The 20,308-nt window shown below is 40.3% G+C and overlaps 2 protein-coding genes across 2 annotated transcripts; one reads left to right on the forward strand and one right to left on the reverse strand.

The window, feature by feature from the left end:
• Positions 1-1,933: 1,933 nt before the first annotated feature.
• On the reverse strand, positions 1,934-7,435 carry LOC138595162 (solute carrier family 22 member 7-like). Its single transcript, XM_069666507.1, has 9 exons — positions 7,055-7,435; positions 6,864-6,967; positions 4,783-4,937; positions 4,529-4,697; positions 4,310-4,433; positions 4,076-4,185; positions 2,432-2,646; positions 2,247-2,355; positions 1,934-2,144 (listed from the first exon to the last, which is right to left on the reverse strand). The coding sequence occupies exons 1-9, from the start codon at positions 7,433-7,435 to the stop codon at positions 1,934-1,936; spliced, it is 1,578 nt and encodes a 525-aa protein (XP_069522608.1).
• A 5,137-nt stretch (positions 7,436-12,572) lies between these two features.
• Positions 12,573-20,062, forward strand: synpo2b (synaptopodin 2b). Its single transcript, XM_069666101.1, has 3 exons — positions 12,573-13,248; positions 14,083-16,103; positions 19,580-20,062. Exons 1-3 carry the CDS (start codon positions 12,573-12,575, stop codon positions 20,060-20,062), a joined length of 3,180 nt encoding a protein of 1,059 aa, XP_069522202.1.
• The last annotated feature ends 246 nt before the right edge of the window (positions 20,063-20,308 follow it).

Genomic DNA, 20,308 nt, shown 5'->3' on the forward strand with positions numbered 1-20,308 from the left:
CCATTGAATGATTGGTTGAAATTGATCGTCATTTACTTGCTCATAAAACTTTCAAGTACTTTAAACATTAATGATCCATGAAGCACAAAAATTGACTTTTTAATGCCAAAGGTTTACAATTTAGTCAAATCACCCAAACAATTACTGTTCACGAAATATTCAAATCACTGTAGTGATCCTCAGATTTTTCCCGTAACGCTTCCAGCAGGTCAAACTTTTCCCTTGTCCAATACTTTGGTTATCACCAACTAGCTGCAAAACTAATGACATGACCATTAGCCTCAGCTGTGCTTTGTGCGCAGTGCTTATAGGCTAAAGCTAGCATGCTTGAATGCTAGGCAAAATAGCACAGGAGCATGTTAGCATGCTAACATTACCATTTAGCTCTAAACACCACTGTGTCTAAATACAGCATAGTCTCAAAGAGCTGCTAGTGTTGCTTAAGTATATTGTCTTTTTCTGTCAACATTTAGGGTGTAAACATGCCGGAATCACTGTGATGCTGTAGTGTCATCAAAGATGGTGGAAATTGGGTTGCACACTTGTCTGTCCTGACTTTTTCCCCATGGTTTTTAAAACCCTTCTTGTCTTTTATATGCACATGAATAAATCAATGTGTTCATCAATATGCTTTGATAAGTCACTCAGAATTAATAGATACAATAGTACAATTTATGCCATGTATTATTATGAAATTATTTTAAATTTATAGGAATATGTCAGATTACCAGATTTACTATGTCTTCACAAGCATGCAGACATAAAATGATTCATTCAAATAAAATGTCAATTGCAAGTAAATCTAACATTACACTGCTGGCTTTCTTTAACTCTTGCTTATTCTCCATATGTTGCTAAGTGCAGCTCATGGTGGATTCATTTCGGGTCTCTCTCTAAATAATACAAAAAAAGAGAACAGTCTACACCCGCTGTTTTTGTCTTGAGATAACTTCAGTTATGGTTTGGTGCTATACAAATAAAATTCAATTGATTGATGCTTTAACTTGGTTTTCTGTTTGTTTTTACAAACAATACCGTAAACCTTTGGATGTGTTGAATGCTGAAAGAAAATTACAATTATTTATTGGGATTTTAACAATGTTAGATGTTAAAATAAGCTCATCTTTAAATGATAAACCTTAATAAATTGTATAATAAATAAACTGCATCATGTCATTTTCTTTTTTTTAAATATAATTATCTTTATTTTAATTTCATGCTTTCCACCATGGGGCTTTGCTTACAATCACTTACTCACACACACACACATATATAATAATACCATGATGTATAAGATAGTATAAGATGCTGTATGCTATCTGAGGATGGAGTGAGTCTAACATGAAACCAATTTCATACACAAAACATAAGACACAAAATACGAGACACTTACAATCATATCACATTCATCTTACACGTAACACAAATACCCATCATCCCAGTCCCTTACCATCTACAAACATAACAAAACATAACACACACACACACACACACACACACACACACACACACACACACACTTTCTATGTCCTGTGATCCCCCCAGAGTTCCCCCTTCCCTTCCCAGCCATGCCACAAGTTATCTTTTATAGGGCCTCATGAATGTACTTCCATACCTCATTGAATTGCTTTATTTTTTTGTTATCCTCAGATAATGACTTTTCTATGGTCAAATAATATCATTATACATCATGTCATTTTCAAGAAATAAGATTTTTATTGCATCCCCTTCCTCGTTGATCGCACCCTGCAAAGATACAAAAAAAAACACATCAATTGTTCAGGAAGATGTAAACTGTACAGTGTGCTGAAATTATGGTTACCCACAGGCCTTTGCAGGGTTGTACTGGGTTATTGTTTAGCACGGTGGCAAATCGTTGACGGTAGCTTTAATATTAAATGACATGAAATCCTGCTTTAACCTGTTTTTGTTTTTACCTTGGCTTCTCAATGTCCTCGATGTGCTGTGGCAGCTGAGTGTTTAGTGTTTCAGGCAGGAGTGAAGTCACTAAACCGGAGCCCACTGCCACCGCACAGTAAGTGGCTGCGGGGAGGTGTTGCCACACGTCCTCTAACAGCATGATCAGAGGAGATATGGAGACGCCCAGCCGAGCCACAAAAGAGGTGTAGCCTAAAGCGTTCTGTCTGCAAAATCAAAGTGCTGAGGTGAATGTAAAGCTGCAGTACATGTGCCCACTACAGAAAAGAAGATCAAACTTGCTACATATGAGTTTGTTGTCGACTAACCGTACGACTGTAGGAAAGAGTTCAGTGGTGTAGAGGAAGACGACGGTGAATGAGGCTTCTGACATGGCTTTTCCAATGACTCCCACAACCGTACGAGCAACCCACTGACCTGAGGGAACATTTGTGATGATCTGACCAAGAGAAATTTCATGTTGACAAAAACCTGACATTAAACTAAAACCTACCTTGAGGCACAAAAATGTTGATGAAGAGAGCGAGACCAGTGCCCAGCAGCGATGTCATCTCACCGGGCCTTCTGCCAACTTTCTCCAGGAAGAAGTACAGACCAATCTTCATTGGTATTTCGATAGATGCAAATATGAATTGTGTGAGGTATGGGTTCAGTCCAAACCCAGTGATATTCAGACTTATCCCATAATATGTAAACGCAACGCCATACCTAGAAAATGGAACAAAGCATTGACACTTTATGTATTAACATTAAACTTGAAACCTGAGGGCGAATAGAGTGAGGTTTGACTTTTAAAAACGATGCTGATAGCTTCGCCTTGCCATCATAAAACATTAAAAGCTAATATAGCAGCGCAGTAGAAGAGTGTTGGCTAACATATTAAATATAATATTAAATTATGTGACATATATACAGTATGTACTTATTCTTATTAATTAGTTAGGATTTATTAGTATTACTCACACTATGTTAAATGTATTTCTAGAATACATTTCAACTAGGGATGCACAATATTATCGTCACGTTATCGGTATCTGTAGATAATGGCTTGAACATGACATATCGGCATCGGCAGATATTATGCCATATATTTTCCGCCGATAAAACAACGCTTTAATTTTGCCTAAATGCTGGATGATTCACTAAAAGAGCTTGGTGTAATGCTACGACATTAACGTGGCGCAAGTGTACACTCGCACTGCCTGCACCACGCCTCTTCTGTCAAGCGTGAAGAAAGGTGCAAGATGTTTTGCAAAGTTTCCCAAACAGACAGCAAGGTTGATTTCATTTTATGTATTTGTTCTATGCAATAAGTAAAATTTGCCATAGTTGTGGCTATTGTCAAGATTGTCTCAGGGAGAGCATCATCCAAACCTGTCTGAGTTGTATGATATTACAGTTTTAATTGAAAGAAAATGTTACATACAAATAAATATGGCATTTTGTACATGATTAAAAAGCACTGTATAATGTTATTTCTGATTTGCAGTGGGCCACTACAATAAGAGTAGACACGATATCAATTCCCCCACAGGGGAGACTTAATGTTCTCTGCATTTAGGTGGAAAAAAACATGCCTAATATTATCGTTATCGAAATCGGCAATCGGCAAAAAGGGTTGGAAAATATCAGAAAATGTGATATTGGCAAAAAATCCAATATCGTGCATCCTTAATTTCAACAATCTTAAGATATCTAGATTTCAGCTAACTAGACTGATAGCACTCAACCACAGAGCTGGAAACAGGCAATAATTAGCTTAGCTTTGTATAAACACTGGAAGAAACAGCCTATGTCAAGTTCAAAATCCATCACGCAGCTCCTCTGAGGCTTGCTCATTGACATGCTGTGTCTCGCTGGTGTTATCCTCACTCAAGCAGAAAAGTTAATGCAACTTTTCCAGGTGTTAGAAGGAGCTGAGTTTTTGTATTTTGCACTGAGCTGTGCTCGCTGTTTCTCCTCTTTTAAGTCTTTTTTTACGATGCTAGTGTTTTCACCTCTTGGCATCAGCTCCATTATTAAAGATCAATCATCACATTAGTGCTGATCGTTCCTCCTAAATCTCAGAAAGAAAGCACATTTACTTCTCAAAATGCTGAACAATTCCATTAACCAAGCTCTTGAAATATACACTCACCATACAAACCCTGCGCAAATAGAAATCTTTCTGATTTTTGGGGTCTTGAAGAGATTGACTACAGTGTACTTCTTATCGACAGTTTCAGCTTCTGCAGATTCCAGTAACGCCTGCGAGAAAGCAGGACGAAAGCAAACAAACACAAAACGCTTACTCGCAAAGACCCTGGGCTTTATTATAGTTCTTTCTATATTTTCCTATTTGATTGTGAGTTTACACATTATAGACTCATACCCTTGGTGTGACAGAGGCTATGCTCTTGGTTCTGTTGTTCATCTCGGCACATTTCATGATGTAATGATGAGCAGCATCTGCTTTCCCGTTAGCCAGGAGCCACCTCGCAGACTCTGGAAGCCACCTGCAGCCGAAAACACGGTGAGTTCAGGGTCTCACTGACTTCTGATAGCATTCAGTTGTTTATGCTGCCCAGTGTTAAATAGGAACCTTAATTACCTCCAGGCGATGATAGACACTATCAGGGGTGAGGTCACGGCCAGGATGAGCATCCTCCACTCATTCACACCGTAGGCAATTCCTGTCAGTAGCCAGTTTCCAAGTGTCCAATCCAGGCTGATTATTATAACAGAAAAGGTTCTGTGTTGAATATCGAACCATTCAATATCTGGAGAAATGTAAGCAAAGGTTGAAGGTCTTAAAAGGACAATATTTGGGTTTTTGTTAAGAGGTTATTGTTTTAGTCTACTTACTCAGAACAATAGAGATGATACTTATTCCTGCAAGTGACATCCCTGTGAAAAATCTCATGATGACAAACATCACATAGGATGTGGAGAAAGCGCTCGCGATGGCAAACGTCGTCGATGACAAATATGCAACCAACAGCAGCGGCCGTCGTCCAAACCTGGTCATGAAAAGAAAAAAGGTTAAACACAACGTTATCTTAGTGCACTTTTTATATAGAGCCAGGCCAGACTGTACTTTTTAAAATATTCATCTGACATAAAAATTCTTAAAGAGCCTATAATTCACAAGATAGTATGTATTTCTGATATTATTGTGTAGGTCCCCTTTTGCTGCCAAAACAGCCCTGACTCGTCGAGGCGTGGACTCCACCAGACCTCTGAAGGTGCTCTGCGGTATCTGCCACCAAGACGTTAGCAACAGATTCTTTAAGTTGCGAGGTGGGGCCTCCATGGATCAGACTTGCTTGTCCAGCACATCCAACAGATGCTCGATTGGATTGAGATCTGGGGAATTTAGAGGCCAAGTCAACACCTTGAACTCGTGTTCCTCAAACCATTCCTGAATCATGTTTGCAGAGTGGCAGGGCGCTTTATCCTGATGAAAGAGGCCACTGCCATTAGGGAATACTGTTTCCAAAAAGGGGTGTACTTGGTCTGCAACAATGTTTAGGTGGTACGTGTCAAAGTAACATCCACATGAATGGCAGGACCCAAGGTTTCCCAGCAGAACATTGTCCAAAGCATCACACTGCTTCCGCTGACTTGCCCTCTTCCCATAGTGCATCCTGGTGCCTTGTCTTCCCCAGGTAAATGAGGCACACGCACCTGGCCATTCACATGATAAACATGAGAAAACGTGACTCATCAAACCAGGCCACCATCTTCCATTGCTCCGTGGTCCAGTTCTGATGCTTACGTGCCCATTGTCGACGCTTTCAGCGGTGGACAGGAGTCAGTATGGGCGTCATGACTGGCCTGCAGCTACGCAGCGCCAAATACAACAAACTGCCATGCACTGTGTTCTGACACCTTTCTATCAGAACCGGCATGAACTTTTTCAGCAGTTGAGCTACAGTGGCTCTTCTGTTGGATCGGACCACACAGGTCAGCCTTTGCTCCCAACACACATCAGCCTTGGCCATGTCCCTGTTGCTGGTTCACTGGTTTTCCTTCCTTGGGGCACTTTTGGTAGGTACTGACCACTGCAGACCGCGAACACCTCACAAGAGCTGCAGTGCTCTGACCCAGCCGTCTCGCGATCACAGTTTGGCCCTTGCCCATTTTTCCTGCTTCCAAAACATCAATTTCGAGGACAAAATATTCACTTGCTGCCTAACATATCCCACCCACTGACAGGTGCCACTGTAACGAGATAATTAATGTGATCGGTGTATTTGTTCTAAAAGTATAAGTGTAGGTTTTTATACTGCTTTACATTTTCTTTTATATTTTATTGTGTATTTACTTTTATTTACTATTGTCCAGTATTTGTCTCGTCAAAATGAACCTGCTGTACTACAGTTGTAAAAAGGTGTTGTACATATCCCACTCTGTGATTTAATCTTTCCTTCAGACCATACTGCTTAAATATCTATATACTGTTACACCCATATTGTAACCTACCTTAATTTTCTCTGCTGTATCCATTATGTAAATTGTAATGTAAGTTTTTGGGAATTTACAAAAAAAGACAAAATGAAAGACAAAAAAAATAAGGAGTAATCTCTTCAAATGTATGCTGGTGTCTTTGTTACTGGTTCTTTTAACAGATGTATTAAAACAGCATTATGATGAATCAAAGAGTTTTGCCCTCATTGGTGCCCAAGACAATGATTAAAGAAGAGATTATGTAAGACGAAGAAGCTAAGAAAAAACATCGTGACATTTAGCTTCTAGGTTAGGTCAAGCTTCAAAAACCATGGGAACTTAAATTTTCAGTCCCTTCTATTTCCATCGTCTCCTAAATCACCAGAGTCACTTCATGAGTTAACGCAGAGTGCCCCTTTAATCTCACATGTACTATTGAGAGTGGGTAACATTTTGATATAAGGAAACATACTGTGATTTTTTAATCACCACCCTACCTGTCACTGAGAAAGCCAAATATAGGGGCTCCAGTCATAACACCAATGAAGAAAATGGTGGCTGTAACCTTATTCATCCCCTTCCTGCTGCACACCAGATCCCACTGCAAAGAAACCATTGAAAGCATCCAGTAAGGAAGTTTAACTCTTTGAGGCTTAAACTTGTCTGTAGAAAAGAGTATCTTTCTTACCTCTGTTGCCAGAGTAGTTTTAAATGTGCTGTTGTCATACACCCATCCGTTCTGACACTGGACAGTGAATGCATCCTCACTGCTGTTGGAGCCCGACAGATGTTGATATTGTGGCTTTGAAAACATCACACAGGAGTTCGGCGTCCCGTCGCTTTCTGCTGGAACACCAACGGACAGTTTTTGCTCCAGAGTCAAATTCTCAAACAAGCCTCCATCATCCAGAGCCGAGATGTTACAGTGGTGAGAGGGAACAGCTGCCATGAAGTTGTTCAGCAGAAAGTGCATTGGTAAAATAATTCGAGAGAATAATTGAATCAAGATTAGCCGTGTTTGGAATTTTCCAAACCCATTCATTTCTGAAAGTATGCTGTCAAATTTCATCTTGCTGTGCTCCGAGAGTCGAGGGGAGGCCGAGTGTTTCAAGGTTTCAAAGTCAAGGTCTATCACAGACACAGGACAGGACACATTCACCAGCACCGTGTAAATCATTACAATCAGACAAAGGATGAGTAACCTACACATGATCAAATATAACGTATCTAAGAGTCGGAATATCAATCAAAGGGATGTGCAAAAAAATCCATTAGTTCTTAACCATGGATCATATCTTAGCTATCATCAGCAATAGTTCTTCCAAAGTTCTGACATTTGGAAGCAAACTGTGAATTGATTGATGAAGATATAAAAGCATCTTTTGCAGCCCTAATGAACCACATATGCTTTTGTTTGTAACACAACAAAAGCGTGAAAAGAAGTGGAGCTCTTAAAGGAGAGCAAATTGAATATGCCCAAAATGTGCACATATACAAGCACTCAGCATCATAACGAACACAGGAAACTACTCTGGACTGGAATACACTACTTGGCTGGCACTCTTCCTCAAGCGATTTCTACCATGCTAAATGTGTCCTGTGTAGATGACATGAATGCTGTTGTTTTAAATCTGCAGTAATTCACAGGAACAATGAATCCTCATGCTAAACCTAAAATCTACATGCAACTAGCTGAGATCTGAAACCTGAGGATTCATGTGATATGTATTACTGTCATGACTGTCTAATGTGTGGAGGATGTCTATAAAAAGTGCCATGCTTACTGTTCAATCTGTGTGCATTAGAGTTGTATCAGGAAACATAGTGGTCGCATTTGCATGAGACTCAATCAATGACTCAGGGTAGTTAATATGTGTTCAGGTTATTATCTATGTAGCATGCTCTGCACTGCAGAAAGAGGTTTAAGTCCAACACTTATATTGTAAGACGATTATTAATCCATCTTTCTGTGAAATAAACTATTTAGAGCAGGAGCTTTTGCTTGTCACAAACTTCGCTTTTTAGCCGGTAATATAAGTAATTGATAAGGATGAGTAATATTTATATTTAAATATTTTAAATCTCACAGGAAAGAATGCTTGAATGGCATAATTGAATGTGAATGTCAGTGGACTGCAGCAGCAGTAGAGTAGGTTCTCCATCTCTGTATAAATTCTGCAAACCCCCGTTTTAAGCTCAGATTTAGATCCATGTATGGGCATCCTGTCAAAGTGAAGAGCAGTCTTACCTCCTCTATTTATTGTACAGAAGCTTTCAAATGTGTGATTTAACCCTAAATGCATAAACCATACTTCAAACCCCAATTTGATAGCCATGAGAAAATGATTATTAATGACACTTGTAACAAGTATAACTGACTTGACCATATATCATTTGTCGATGTATTTCTCACAGTAGAGAAACATTGATATTCAAAAGCACAACCTCTGCATAAACACAAAGCTTAAAGCACACCTCACATCCCTTTATAAATATCTTAAGAGTTTGCTAAGGACAAGTTCATGATATCAACGTGCTGCAGCTGCATGATGCCAACTGAGCTGTGTCTGAGGAAGGGGGGGGGGGGTTAGGAGCAGGAACACCTCTTCTTCTCTGTCTTTAAATACGGTAGCATACATGAACGAGCAAGGCTGCACAATGAGCAAAGTGGAAGGTAGCCTGAACATCCTCTTTTCCCTGGTCGTGCACAGAAACCAGGATGTGAAGGCTACAACGCTGGATATGGACTGAAGAAGCCTCTTTTTGTAAGAACTTAGTCTTTCACACGCACGTCAAGGATGACAACTGTAAGTAGTGGATGATGCTTCACAAGTTATTCCTTACTTCCTTGATTTAACCTCTTAGTAGCACTTTTCTTATGTAGTTTTATATCAGTGGAGATATCTCTTTGTTCCATCCATCCAACTGTTGTAGATTTCATTCAGTGTGAGATTCTGAAAGTAAGATGCTAAATTAAGTAGGATATCAGTAACATAGTCTTTTTATCTAACAGTAGGAAGCATCTCTCAAATTGCTGCACAAGCTTTTTAATTGTTGAGTAAATATCATTGGTTTTTAATAGTTTTGTTTTATAACATTGGTCTCTGCTTTCATTCACTTGATTCGTATTGTGTTTAAGGCTTCTGGCCTTTTTGAAATCTCTGTGTGTTTTCTTATGACTGATTGAAAAGAGAGACAGTAGAATGATGTGGTCACATGGAAACATCTGATCCGCGAGAGCTCAATCCCTGCGGGGGTCATCCCTCAGTCCAAGAGTTCACCCGTTTGTCAGGGACGCTGACTTCCTGTTTCCATGGCAAAAAATCAACACACTGAAGTTACTGCCATAGAAGGAAACAGAAACTGTAGTAGCACCAAAGTAAGGCTTAATGATGGTCGAGTAAGTGGAACCAAGTGTGAAGAGAAGCGTGGGCATGGGGCAAAGTGTCCAAGAGTCTGTACCCTTTTAGTAATCCTGCAGCTGCATGTGTCACAGGGCCTTTGTGCAGTTACAAAGCTATGCCATGTGCAGCATGTAAACATGTGTGCATGAACTGTGTGTGCAATGATGGATATTAATGCCATTGCAGTGTTTTTATTGTTGAATATTGTTTTTTGTTAAACCTGATGTTCTGTCGACCCAGACAGAGTTCAGCAATGGCTGAAATGTCCGACTGTCCTATTACAGTGGATTCTAGATCTAATATCTGACAATCAAATCTGACTGTGCAGGTGTACTGCAAAGGCTACAAACAGAGTGAGCAGGATACAGTATAACAAGAGGGAAAGACACAACAAACATGGTCAGCCAGTGCTTAAACAATTGATAATAATGTTCTTCATTGTAAATTGGTTATAAATTCAATATGTTAAACATGGAGTCCAAATTGCTTCAACAATGACTGCAATCATGGAAACAGTTTTTCTCTTATGATGCAAAATTGTATTTTTCAATCATACACACGACGGAGCTTAATAAAAAACAAAGTTAAGCTTTTATTTGATTGAAAAATAATCAACCTATCTTCTGACAGTGGGTAGATTAATATTAAACTTGCAATTCACATTCTGGCTCCAACAGGGAAAACCTGCCTTGATCTAAATGACTTATTTTCCTGAACTGTAGCACCGCCCTCAGGACAAACGCTACAAATGTGACTTTACTACTTGATCTGTGTCGTACTAGTGTTTTGTTTTTTTGAAACTAGTGCATGGCATGACTTTTGAGTGCTGTTGTTTAAATTATGTAATGTTTTGGTTTGAATTTAGCCATACATGTGGTTCCAGGTGCCCATGTACAAATCAAAGGCCTATTTGTAGTAAAATCACTGATGCTAAGGATGTTCCTGAGCCCCTTTGAGAAGTATTTTTTCTTTACCAAATCAACTCATTACAATGATTTGGTTCTGCAATGAAAGAACTGATCCACTTGTGCATTCAAATCTTTGACCCTTTTGTCTTAAAGACCAGCTCCAGTCATATAAAATGCTCTGCTTGAAATAATAAATTATGTCTGATATGCTTTTTCTACAAAATACGTTTAATTACCTTGTAAAAATCCTCCTAGGGCATCTCCTCCTTCTCCCTCATTATGAATTCACGAATATGCACTACGTTTCTCCTTTCGTAAAATACAGCCGAGAACAAAACACGCCTCGGCCATCGTTTAGTGGCAACATGTTGAAGCTTGAAATATAGTAATTAGTAGCAGTAACGTTAACAATAGTAGTCAGTCGTGAGTTTGCAAAAATTATGACGGTTACAGCTGGCTCGCACATCGACAAAGTGGTTGCCATAGGTTACACATAATGATATGTCACCGTCACCCCGTTCATTAAAAGGATTGGCTTAGGTTTGTGACGTCTGCCAACCTGAACACGTGTTGTTCAGCCTGTCCTTGGTACACTGCAGTTTAAAAGCAGACAGGCCCAGCCATGGAGACGACTGCTGGTGTTGTCCCTGATATGTCTTGTAGCACATGAGACACACCACATGGAGATGTTTACAAGGTTAAACACCTGATTTGCACTGGAACTGATGAAAAAGCAGGAGGTGAATTAACTCATACTCATTATCCTGCTGGTCTACAGTATTATGGCACCACCTTCTGGGGGATGTCAGGGATTGTTGTGTTTTAAAGTTGAAGGCTTGTGTTTGCAGTCGCAAGTCAGGCGTCCACATGTTTGGATTCCCCCTTGAAGAAGATGACTGAAACGACCTTTGTTCTGAAAAACCTGATATTGTGTCAATGCTGACATGAAAAATCAATACAATGTTGAATCTTCAATGTTTTTAAAGTTTTGACGGGATTATTTGCAGTTCATATCCATTAACTATCCTGAAAGAAGTGTAAGCAAGTTCGCTGAATTTAATGTCAGCTTTGGCTAAAGTAAAGTAAGATTGTAGGTTAATGTGTTATCTGCTTGATAATCTAAATCAGTGATTGATCTATCACTGATTTGGATACAATAATTCATTAGCAAAATAATGTTTGATTGAGAGATTAATCTGGTACCTATTTGATTGATTAACTGTAGATATATTTAAATATTAGTAACAAAACAAAGACTGGCTTTAAGTAACCGAGTAGGACACCTAGTATTTCTACTATGTATCAAACAAATAGTCCCTCAGATTAAGTTCTTAAATGGAAATGCTGACAGCCACTGCACCGCTGATATTTGTTGCTGTGATGGACGGGAACAGTGCAGGCAGAAAAACCTTGCTGTATAAACAGGAGTTTGGAAAACAGCCTCCCAATTGTTTTGCTTATGCTCCTTGATGTGAATGCTGTTTCCCCCTTCATGTTACATACCATTCCATTTAGAGCGATGGCAGCGCTGATGCAACTGCCAAAGCAAAGCTGCGCTCCCTAATGGGGATATTACAGAGTGGGCTAATGCTGAAATCTCTTCATCAGAACTGTAAACACTCAAATGAAAATCTAGTCATAATTGTTAGAAATCAAATATTTCTGCAACACAATGGAAGTGTTTACTTTGGCAGATCCTTACTTTGAGTGTTTAGACTCATGTTAAACTAGGTAGAGATTATTTTAAGAGGTATTTTATATAGATACGATGTGTTATAGTTTCCTGTCTTTTATTAATGCACCTTTAAGGGAAAGGGCTCAGCCTAAAGCTTTTTGTCTTTGTCTCATTGAAGGTATGATTGATGACATCGAACACATTGTGAGACAGCTAGACATGGAACCAGAAGCTGAGGACCCAGAAAACAACTTGGTCCCATGGTCAGGTTCAGAAGGTTCCCAGGAACACTATGCGTCTGAGTCCTTGGCAGAGTCGTACTATGAAGATGATGCCAGTGATGCAGAGTACCATTCAGACCCCCAGGCTGCGCATTACCCAAAGTCCGACCACGAATCCCAGGAACGCCTTCAACCACACGACTGGGAATCTGCAGGTGAGCCACGGTACACGCCTGAACTTAGTGGAAGCGAAGAGGATGTTTCATACCACGAAGAAGATGACATCTACCCTAGTGAATCAAGAGAGTCTCCTCACAACCAAACCTCGCCAAGACCACTGTCCCCGCACCCACAGCGTCCTGACTCAGAGCCACACAGTGGACAGAGACCACAGCCGCATTCCCACTCATCCTCCTCCTCTGTTGGCTGCACTGCCGATATGACCCTGGCCTTGACCCTGGCTGCAGAACAACCACTGGGAGCCAGTAATAGGCAGGACTCAGGGACTGGGAACAGGAGGGTTGAATCCTCAGAGGAAGGAGGGAGCAGTGAAGCACCTCCTGCTTCTGTCTTCTTTGGAATTTCAGACGAGGTTGCTGAGCAGGCAGAGAAGTGGAACTCGGAGTCTGACACAGATCTGTGCAGACCGGACAGGCACAGGGCAAGGTCCGCACGTAAGTATCTATCTTCTACCCTCACTTGGTATATTCCAGTAGACATATGAAGCTTGTAGAGCAAACAGCATTTAGTGAATGTTTTTTAATTTGATATGCATAATCTACTAATAGTAAGACTATGATTTATGTTCGCTTATGTGCAGCCACAGCCACAAATTAACTTTTGATTTTAATCTTAAATTACATTTTCTGCTTGGTATTTTTTTATAGCCGTTATATGAAGACAAGAGACTTCATTTCATCGATAAATAACTAACTATCTAACTCTCTCTGTGGGTTATTTTCATGCTGTAACATGGGGTCTATTTTAGGTGGACTTAGAGGGAGAATTCCCATGGCTTTAATAGTCAGAGCAGGATAAGAATAAAATATGACCATATGATGAGGCTGGCAGAAACAAATTTGACAGACACCAGCATGTGTCACCCTGGCCTGTTACCCGATCCCTTTTCCAATCGTAAGACTGACTGCAATGGAAAGTGAGCTGATAGCTTTCCTTGCCCCATGGACCCCCCAAAGTTAGCTGTAAGTAAATATGATGCTTTTATTAGTGTGCTTGCTTCAGCAGGGACAACTTTTACATTTTGTTTTAGTATGTCCGCTTGAGATAATAATACGGTTTCATCTAACAACTCGGATGGAATTATACAGAATAACTCAACTTTTCAACAAAATGTTAAGCAAATGTAAAAATCTGCCCCATTGTTTGTTGACTATACTGAGCAATGATCAGTAAATGTATGCTTATTGATCAACTACATATTCCTATTTTATCCCTCTGACCTCCCTCCCTTCTCTCTGTCCCTTTCCCACACTCTTTCTTTGTCTCAGGGCTCCTTCACAACGAGAGCCAGTCAGAAAGACAAGTTAAGGAGAACAAGTCCAAATGCAAGCGAATTGCTCGGCTTCTTACCAATGCACCCAACCCTCAAAACAAAGGAGCCTTGCTGTTCAATAAACGCCGCCAGAGGGTCGAGAAGTTTACACTTGTGAGTTACGGAACTGGTGATAACAGTGAAGACCAAATAGAGGAAGAAACTGAAGAAGTCAGATCAGCTGAGTATAACTTTGAGGCAACAAGTGAGTCTGAGTTAGAGGAGGAGTATTCTGTTCATCACCAGCAGCAACATTTAAGTCTGAATTGGGGAAGTCTTCGAGAAATGGAAGCACTACCAGAAACAAAGGGGAAGGGTGTTACGATGTTTGCCCAACGCCGCAAACGGATGGATCAAATGGTGTCAGAGCATGAAGAGCTGAGGAGTAAAGGATTACCTGTAGAGAGGTCAACAAAGCCTGAATATACAGAAGAACAAAATATTTACGATCCAATGGAAATGTACATGTATACTGATCCGGCCAGCTACATGGATGCAAATTTCAAGCAGCATGTAGAATACCAAGAAAATATTCAACAGATGAATCAACTATCCAATGTGTCAAAACCTTTGGTACCAAACAGAACTGCAAAGCCTTTCCTAGGATTTCAAGATGGCACAACTGCTCCAGCGATGCCCGGTGGCGTCGCTCCAGCGACAAAGAAGCAAGAACCGAGATTTAGAGTACCTGTACCTATTATTACTAACCCACAGGTTTGGTCTCCAACTGGGGACATCATAGCATCAAGAGATGAGCGGATATCTGTGCCAGCTATCAAGACTGGCATCCTACCAGAGTCAAAACGGAAAGCCGCCAACAAGCAGCCAGCAAAGCTGCCGCATGAGTCAAGTCTTCACCTTCAAAGCAAAGGGGAAAGGAAGTCCTTTATTGAGCCAGAGGAAGACTTTTTTAGTCTAGGTGCTGAAGCTTGTAACTTCATGCAACCCAGAACAGTAAAACTGAAGAATCCCCCTCCAGTTGCCCCAAAACCTGCCATCAACCCAACCTGCCCACCTTGGACGAGAAAGAGTCCTTCTTGTGAGCCGTATTTTCCACCAAGAAGTCCGGTTTCACAACCTTCTCAAAGCCCTGTGGGGCCTCATAGTCAGCATTACTTACAGCAGCAAGGTTGGGCTCAGTCTCAACAGATGGCCAACCATTGGGCACCAGATCAAACTCAGGCAACACTTCAAACACCTGCCAGTGCCTGGGGTCCGGTCAACTCCGCTTCTCAGCTTCATCTTCAGCCAACCACAAATAGCTGGAGCCAACAGCCGTCACGATCCCCTGTGAGTATGCACACCCGCAGTCCTACTTACAGCCCGCATCAACCACCTTCACCGTCGAGGAATAAGTCAGACAGTGCTCCACAATCAGTCGCCTCTTGTCCACCAAAAGCAGGGAAGTCATTTGTCCACACATCAGCTCCCACTATGAAGGGAAAAGGTGCAGAATTGTTTGCCAAAAGACAGTCCCGTATGGAGAAGTTTGTTGTTGATGAGGAAACAGTTCAAAGTAGCAAAAAAAGATCCCCCTCCCCTACCTCATCTCTCCCTAACCAATGGAGGTATTCTTCCAATGTCCGTGCTCCACCTCCTTTATCTTATAATCCCCTTCTTTCTCCTTTCTACCCTCCATCAGCAGCCAAGCAACCCCCGTCAACTAGCGCCAAAATCAAGCCTCAGACCAAAGGGAAAACTAAAGCACCCCCAAAGCACCTCAATGCCTTAGATATTATGAAGCATCAGCCTTATCAGTTGGACTCAGCACTTTTCAAGTATGATGCAGTCCCAGAGGCCCACAGCCCCATCCCCATCCCCATCCCCAGCCCAAGCCCCAGTCCCAAAGCTCCAGCATCAAAGTTTGAGGTTACCAAAAGTCTTAAACAGAGAGTTGACCCTTCTTATTCTCCTTATAATCCCTCTGAGCCTGCTGTTCAAAGCAAGGCAGAGGCCCCTGCAAAGTCTCCTGTATCAGTAAGTTCCAAAAATGCTTCTGCCTCCAAAAAAACAAGACCGGCTGAGCCTCTTGCAATTGGCAAGCACTTGGATGAAAAGCACACTGTCACAGCCCATCATATAGCCATCGAGCAAGCACCAAGTGCCCGACCCGCAAGCGCATCCTCCCAGCAGTCATCTATTGGTGACAGCATAGCTTCAGCCTTTTCTCCTGCATCTCTTATTGCTAGAGGCGTACGTCAAATGGCACCTCGGCCAAAGTTTTCTGCTAAGAAGCCAGCGCTGACAAGCACACAGTGGAAGCCAGTTGCTATGCTCCATTAGTTTTAATACTGTTTATGGTCATGCTTTGGGGAAGTTACAATCTGCAACTTGATAGCAACTAAAATGTCTTGCTAAACATGTGGAAATGTATGGATTTGCACTGTCTAAATGTAGGCCACACCCAAAATCCTTTGCAGCTGTAAGGATATATTAGCTGCCAATGTAAGGAAAGCATGAGAAACTGTGGAAGACTTAACAAAGCTAGCTTAAAATTGTGAATCAATGGAATAGAAATTTAAATAAGTAAAATGTTCCTAAACTTGATGGTGCATGCATGCTTTAAAAATGAAATGTGAGACAAAGTAATTTTGAGTGATACTCAGGAAGTGCTGTTACATGTGCAATAATGTGTGCAGAGGGCCTTGTTTAACTAAGGCCTTTGAGATGTTTTTAGTTGTTTTTCATTTGTAAGAAATAAGATGCATGACATGCATTTCTATCAGGTTGTAGCAACCATTGACCCTCCAAAAAACTAATATCTTTAATTAATATATTAATTTATAAAATTCGAATTCAAGCTCAAGATATAATGTGATAACAACAACTCACTTTTATAATGATGTATACAGAATATATTGAATCAGTGTGTTTGGGGAGAAACTGTCTCTGCACTTCTTCTTTTTTTTGGATGCATACAATTTGCAATTCCTTCAGTCTCATTCCAAACTTTCATGGCATCACAACAGCTAAAAGCGTCGACGTTAGTTGTGATCCTTATCATTAATCCTGATTACTTTTAAATGTGTTTTATGTGGATATATATTTTCTGCAATTATCATTTATGGCCAGTTATTCAACTATCAGTGAAGTCATCAGACATTCTGTATCCTCATCCTTGATAAATCATGAGTAAGTTATTATAGGGATTTATTCTGCTATTGATACACATTACCAGTAGAAACTAAATGAAAATAGAAAACAGCCGTCTTGTTTGTTTCAATGTCTCTGTCTTTTAAACATATCACTGTCTATTGCACTTCTTGTACTCTGCACAATCATGCTATTAAATTTCTCTTTCCTTCTGCTTGTGTACTTTTTATCTGTTATTATCTTCTGTTTTCTTTTCCTGCACTACGGTTTTATGACTTTTTTAAATCACCCATATTTTCACCCTTTTCTTTTCTTGCTGCCCACACTCACAGTTTACTCCTTCTAACTGTACCTTCAGCAATATAACCTTTTTCAGATTTAATACTTTATTGGCCATTTAAATAACTTTTTGACCGTAGTAAGGTCAAATGGAGCTTTGCTGAAGGTTAACAGTGTCTCTCACAAGTACGAATGTACGAATCATCTTCACTGGACTGGTTTGTCGTGTTGGTTTTCACACCTTTTTCATCGTTGCACCTTTAAATCTGAATGCAAAAAGTTTGGAACTATGATCTTGGCCCTTGAAAGTTTTTCTCTGCTGACTGTTTCTTGAAGGGAAATCCACCCTGAAGAGAAGAATTTACTTTTGGCTGTTTTAATGATTTCTTTAAAGCAAATCAGATTCACTGTAAGAGTTAAAGGTGAGTCACCGCTGTTGATAGACAGATTCTGCTAAAATTTTAAACAATCTCAATAATTCCTAATACCCATTACTTACTCACTGCGTATAACACACCCATATCGGCCCTGACAACAACCTGTCAGAGCGAGGGAACTTAAAGAATAGCTGAGAGGAACAAGTTGAACAACAGTAAAGTGACATTTGCGAGAATCTAGTTTGGGTTACAAAAGCTACTTTGAAAATTAATTCAAACTGGTCTGTATTTTTTTTTTAAAAAAGGGTCTTATTAAGAATGTATATGTGATATGAAACCATTATAAAATAAAATACAATAAGTCAAATGCAGGCAGAAAAATGCCACTCAGTGTTTTGTGCCCATGTGCGGCCTTGGTTATTCTTCCTCATGCAAAGATATACAAGGTTTATCAATGACGACCGTCTCTGTGTGAGCACTGACGACAGCTGCCCTTTTACACGTGCAGTGCACAAAGGTCAAGTGAGTGACGGTGGCCTCAGGAGGGTAGGGGCTGGTCAAAGGGGGCTGAATTACAGTAGGGAAGAAATATTAAAATAACAATAATAATAATTCACAAAAATATATTTTTTCAACCATGCAAATACAATGTAATACCAGCAAGCCACTGTATAATACATTTAATATAATTTAATTTACTATAATTAAATTACGATTTTAATTATGTTTTAATACTCTCAGCCATGAATATAGACTAAAGCTACTCTGTTTAGACTCATAAAGAAACATAAAGTTAGCATACAGTAAAACTTATTTGTTGGTTAACTGTCCCCCTAACTGTGCATTTGAGATCAGTTTGTCTTTAATTCAGCTTAAAAAAAATCTAAATGTAATGTTGCCTTACACGGTTCAATTTCTTGAAAATGTATTCTTGTAACTGATTCAAATGATTAGAAACAACCAATACTGACAGGACGGCTGTTACAATATGTTTAATCAATGTTTGTATCACACCTTCGCTGCTAAATGGTAGCATTTTTGTCGTCAAGCTAATGATGACTTCTATTGTTCATTTTCAGCATGGCCCTGCCTACTTTCAACCTGAGGTCTAACACATGAAAAACAAAGCTCTATGGGTGTTCAGGGCTTTTGCCTTATTTAAGGTGGATTTCCCTTAAAGTTTCACGATCTTTTAAATGTGTTTGATGTAGTGAGATCGGCCATGTACTTATTTTAGTTACTTGAACCAATAGCAGGTAAGTTCTTGAACTTTATTAATATATTTATTAATATATGCTTTTAACAATAGTTAATGTCTCAAAGCTTCAAGACATTTAGACAAGACATTAACCATCTATTCATTGTCTATCACTTCAAACTTTTAATAGGATTTAAAGGAAACTCATTTTTTTTGTTGGCTTCCCAATCTGAAATTCTGCAAGGTATCTTTTGAAAGAATATCTTTTTTTTAATCAGTGTGCTGGTAACTTTTCTCTATCTGAGGAAAGTTGGTTCAGAAAAAAATATCATTATAATGTGAGCACTATGTTAGTTGTTCACTAAAACTTGGCATTCAATTTCCCAAAAACCTCGAGTTAATAACTAGAACATTATTAGTTGTCCAGGCTTCCACAAAGCCAGAGGGTGGCAGCAAAGTCTGCAGCACTGTTGTCACACCAGTCAACCAATGTGTTTTTCTTTTAGGGATTTGGTAGAAGCCGCTCCCTGATCCTGCCCAGGAAACAGAATTCTCTGCAGCCACCCAGACATCTGTCATACGGGGGCGTGCCTGGAGTCCAGACGTCAATTTTACCAGCACAGAGGCAAACATCCTTTCAGGAAAAAGTCTACAAGCCGCCTTCACCATGGGAGGCAGCATCTAGAAGCCTCATTGGTTCAGTGGACGAGGCCTTTCTGTATCAGAGCCTCCCGTCATCTGTTGCCTCTAATGTCAAAGCTGCAGGGCAGCGCAGATCTCTGCCAGAGCCCCCAGATGAATGGAAGCGCAGGGTGTCTCTTGATCCTGCAGCTGTCAGTAAGGGTCATTATCATGCCGCCCCAGCTTTTCAGGCACCGTCCATGAGCAGGACACTTTCACCTGAGAAACCGGCCTTCTATGGTCCTCCCTTCAGACCTGCCCAGCCTCTGAGGCCTGCCAGCAGGGCCAGTGTTGGATACATGGGGTAAAAAGCCAGTCCAAGCACTCTCCCTTGCCCAGTGCAGTGCAGTATCACCGATCTGCATAGAGTCTGACCACTACTAAAAACATGAGCTCACATTCATCAGATAAAAAGAAATATAGTCTTATATCAGAATGTTTATGTGTGGTTTATATGAGGATTGTGCAAAGTTTATTGAACATGAGAGACTGTTGTCATGAATTGGTTCAAAGTTATCTAAATAGGTCTGAGATGACGGCACATTAAAGACAAT

This window comes from Semicossyphus pulcher, unplaced genomic scaffold, assembly GCF_022749685.1.
Source record: "Semicossyphus pulcher isolate SPU_LCO1_2020_fin unplaced genomic scaffold, fSemPul1.0.p SCAF_17, whole genome shotgun sequence".
NCBI lineage: Eukaryota > Metazoa > Chordata > Actinopteri > Labriformes > Labridae > Semicossyphus > Semicossyphus pulcher.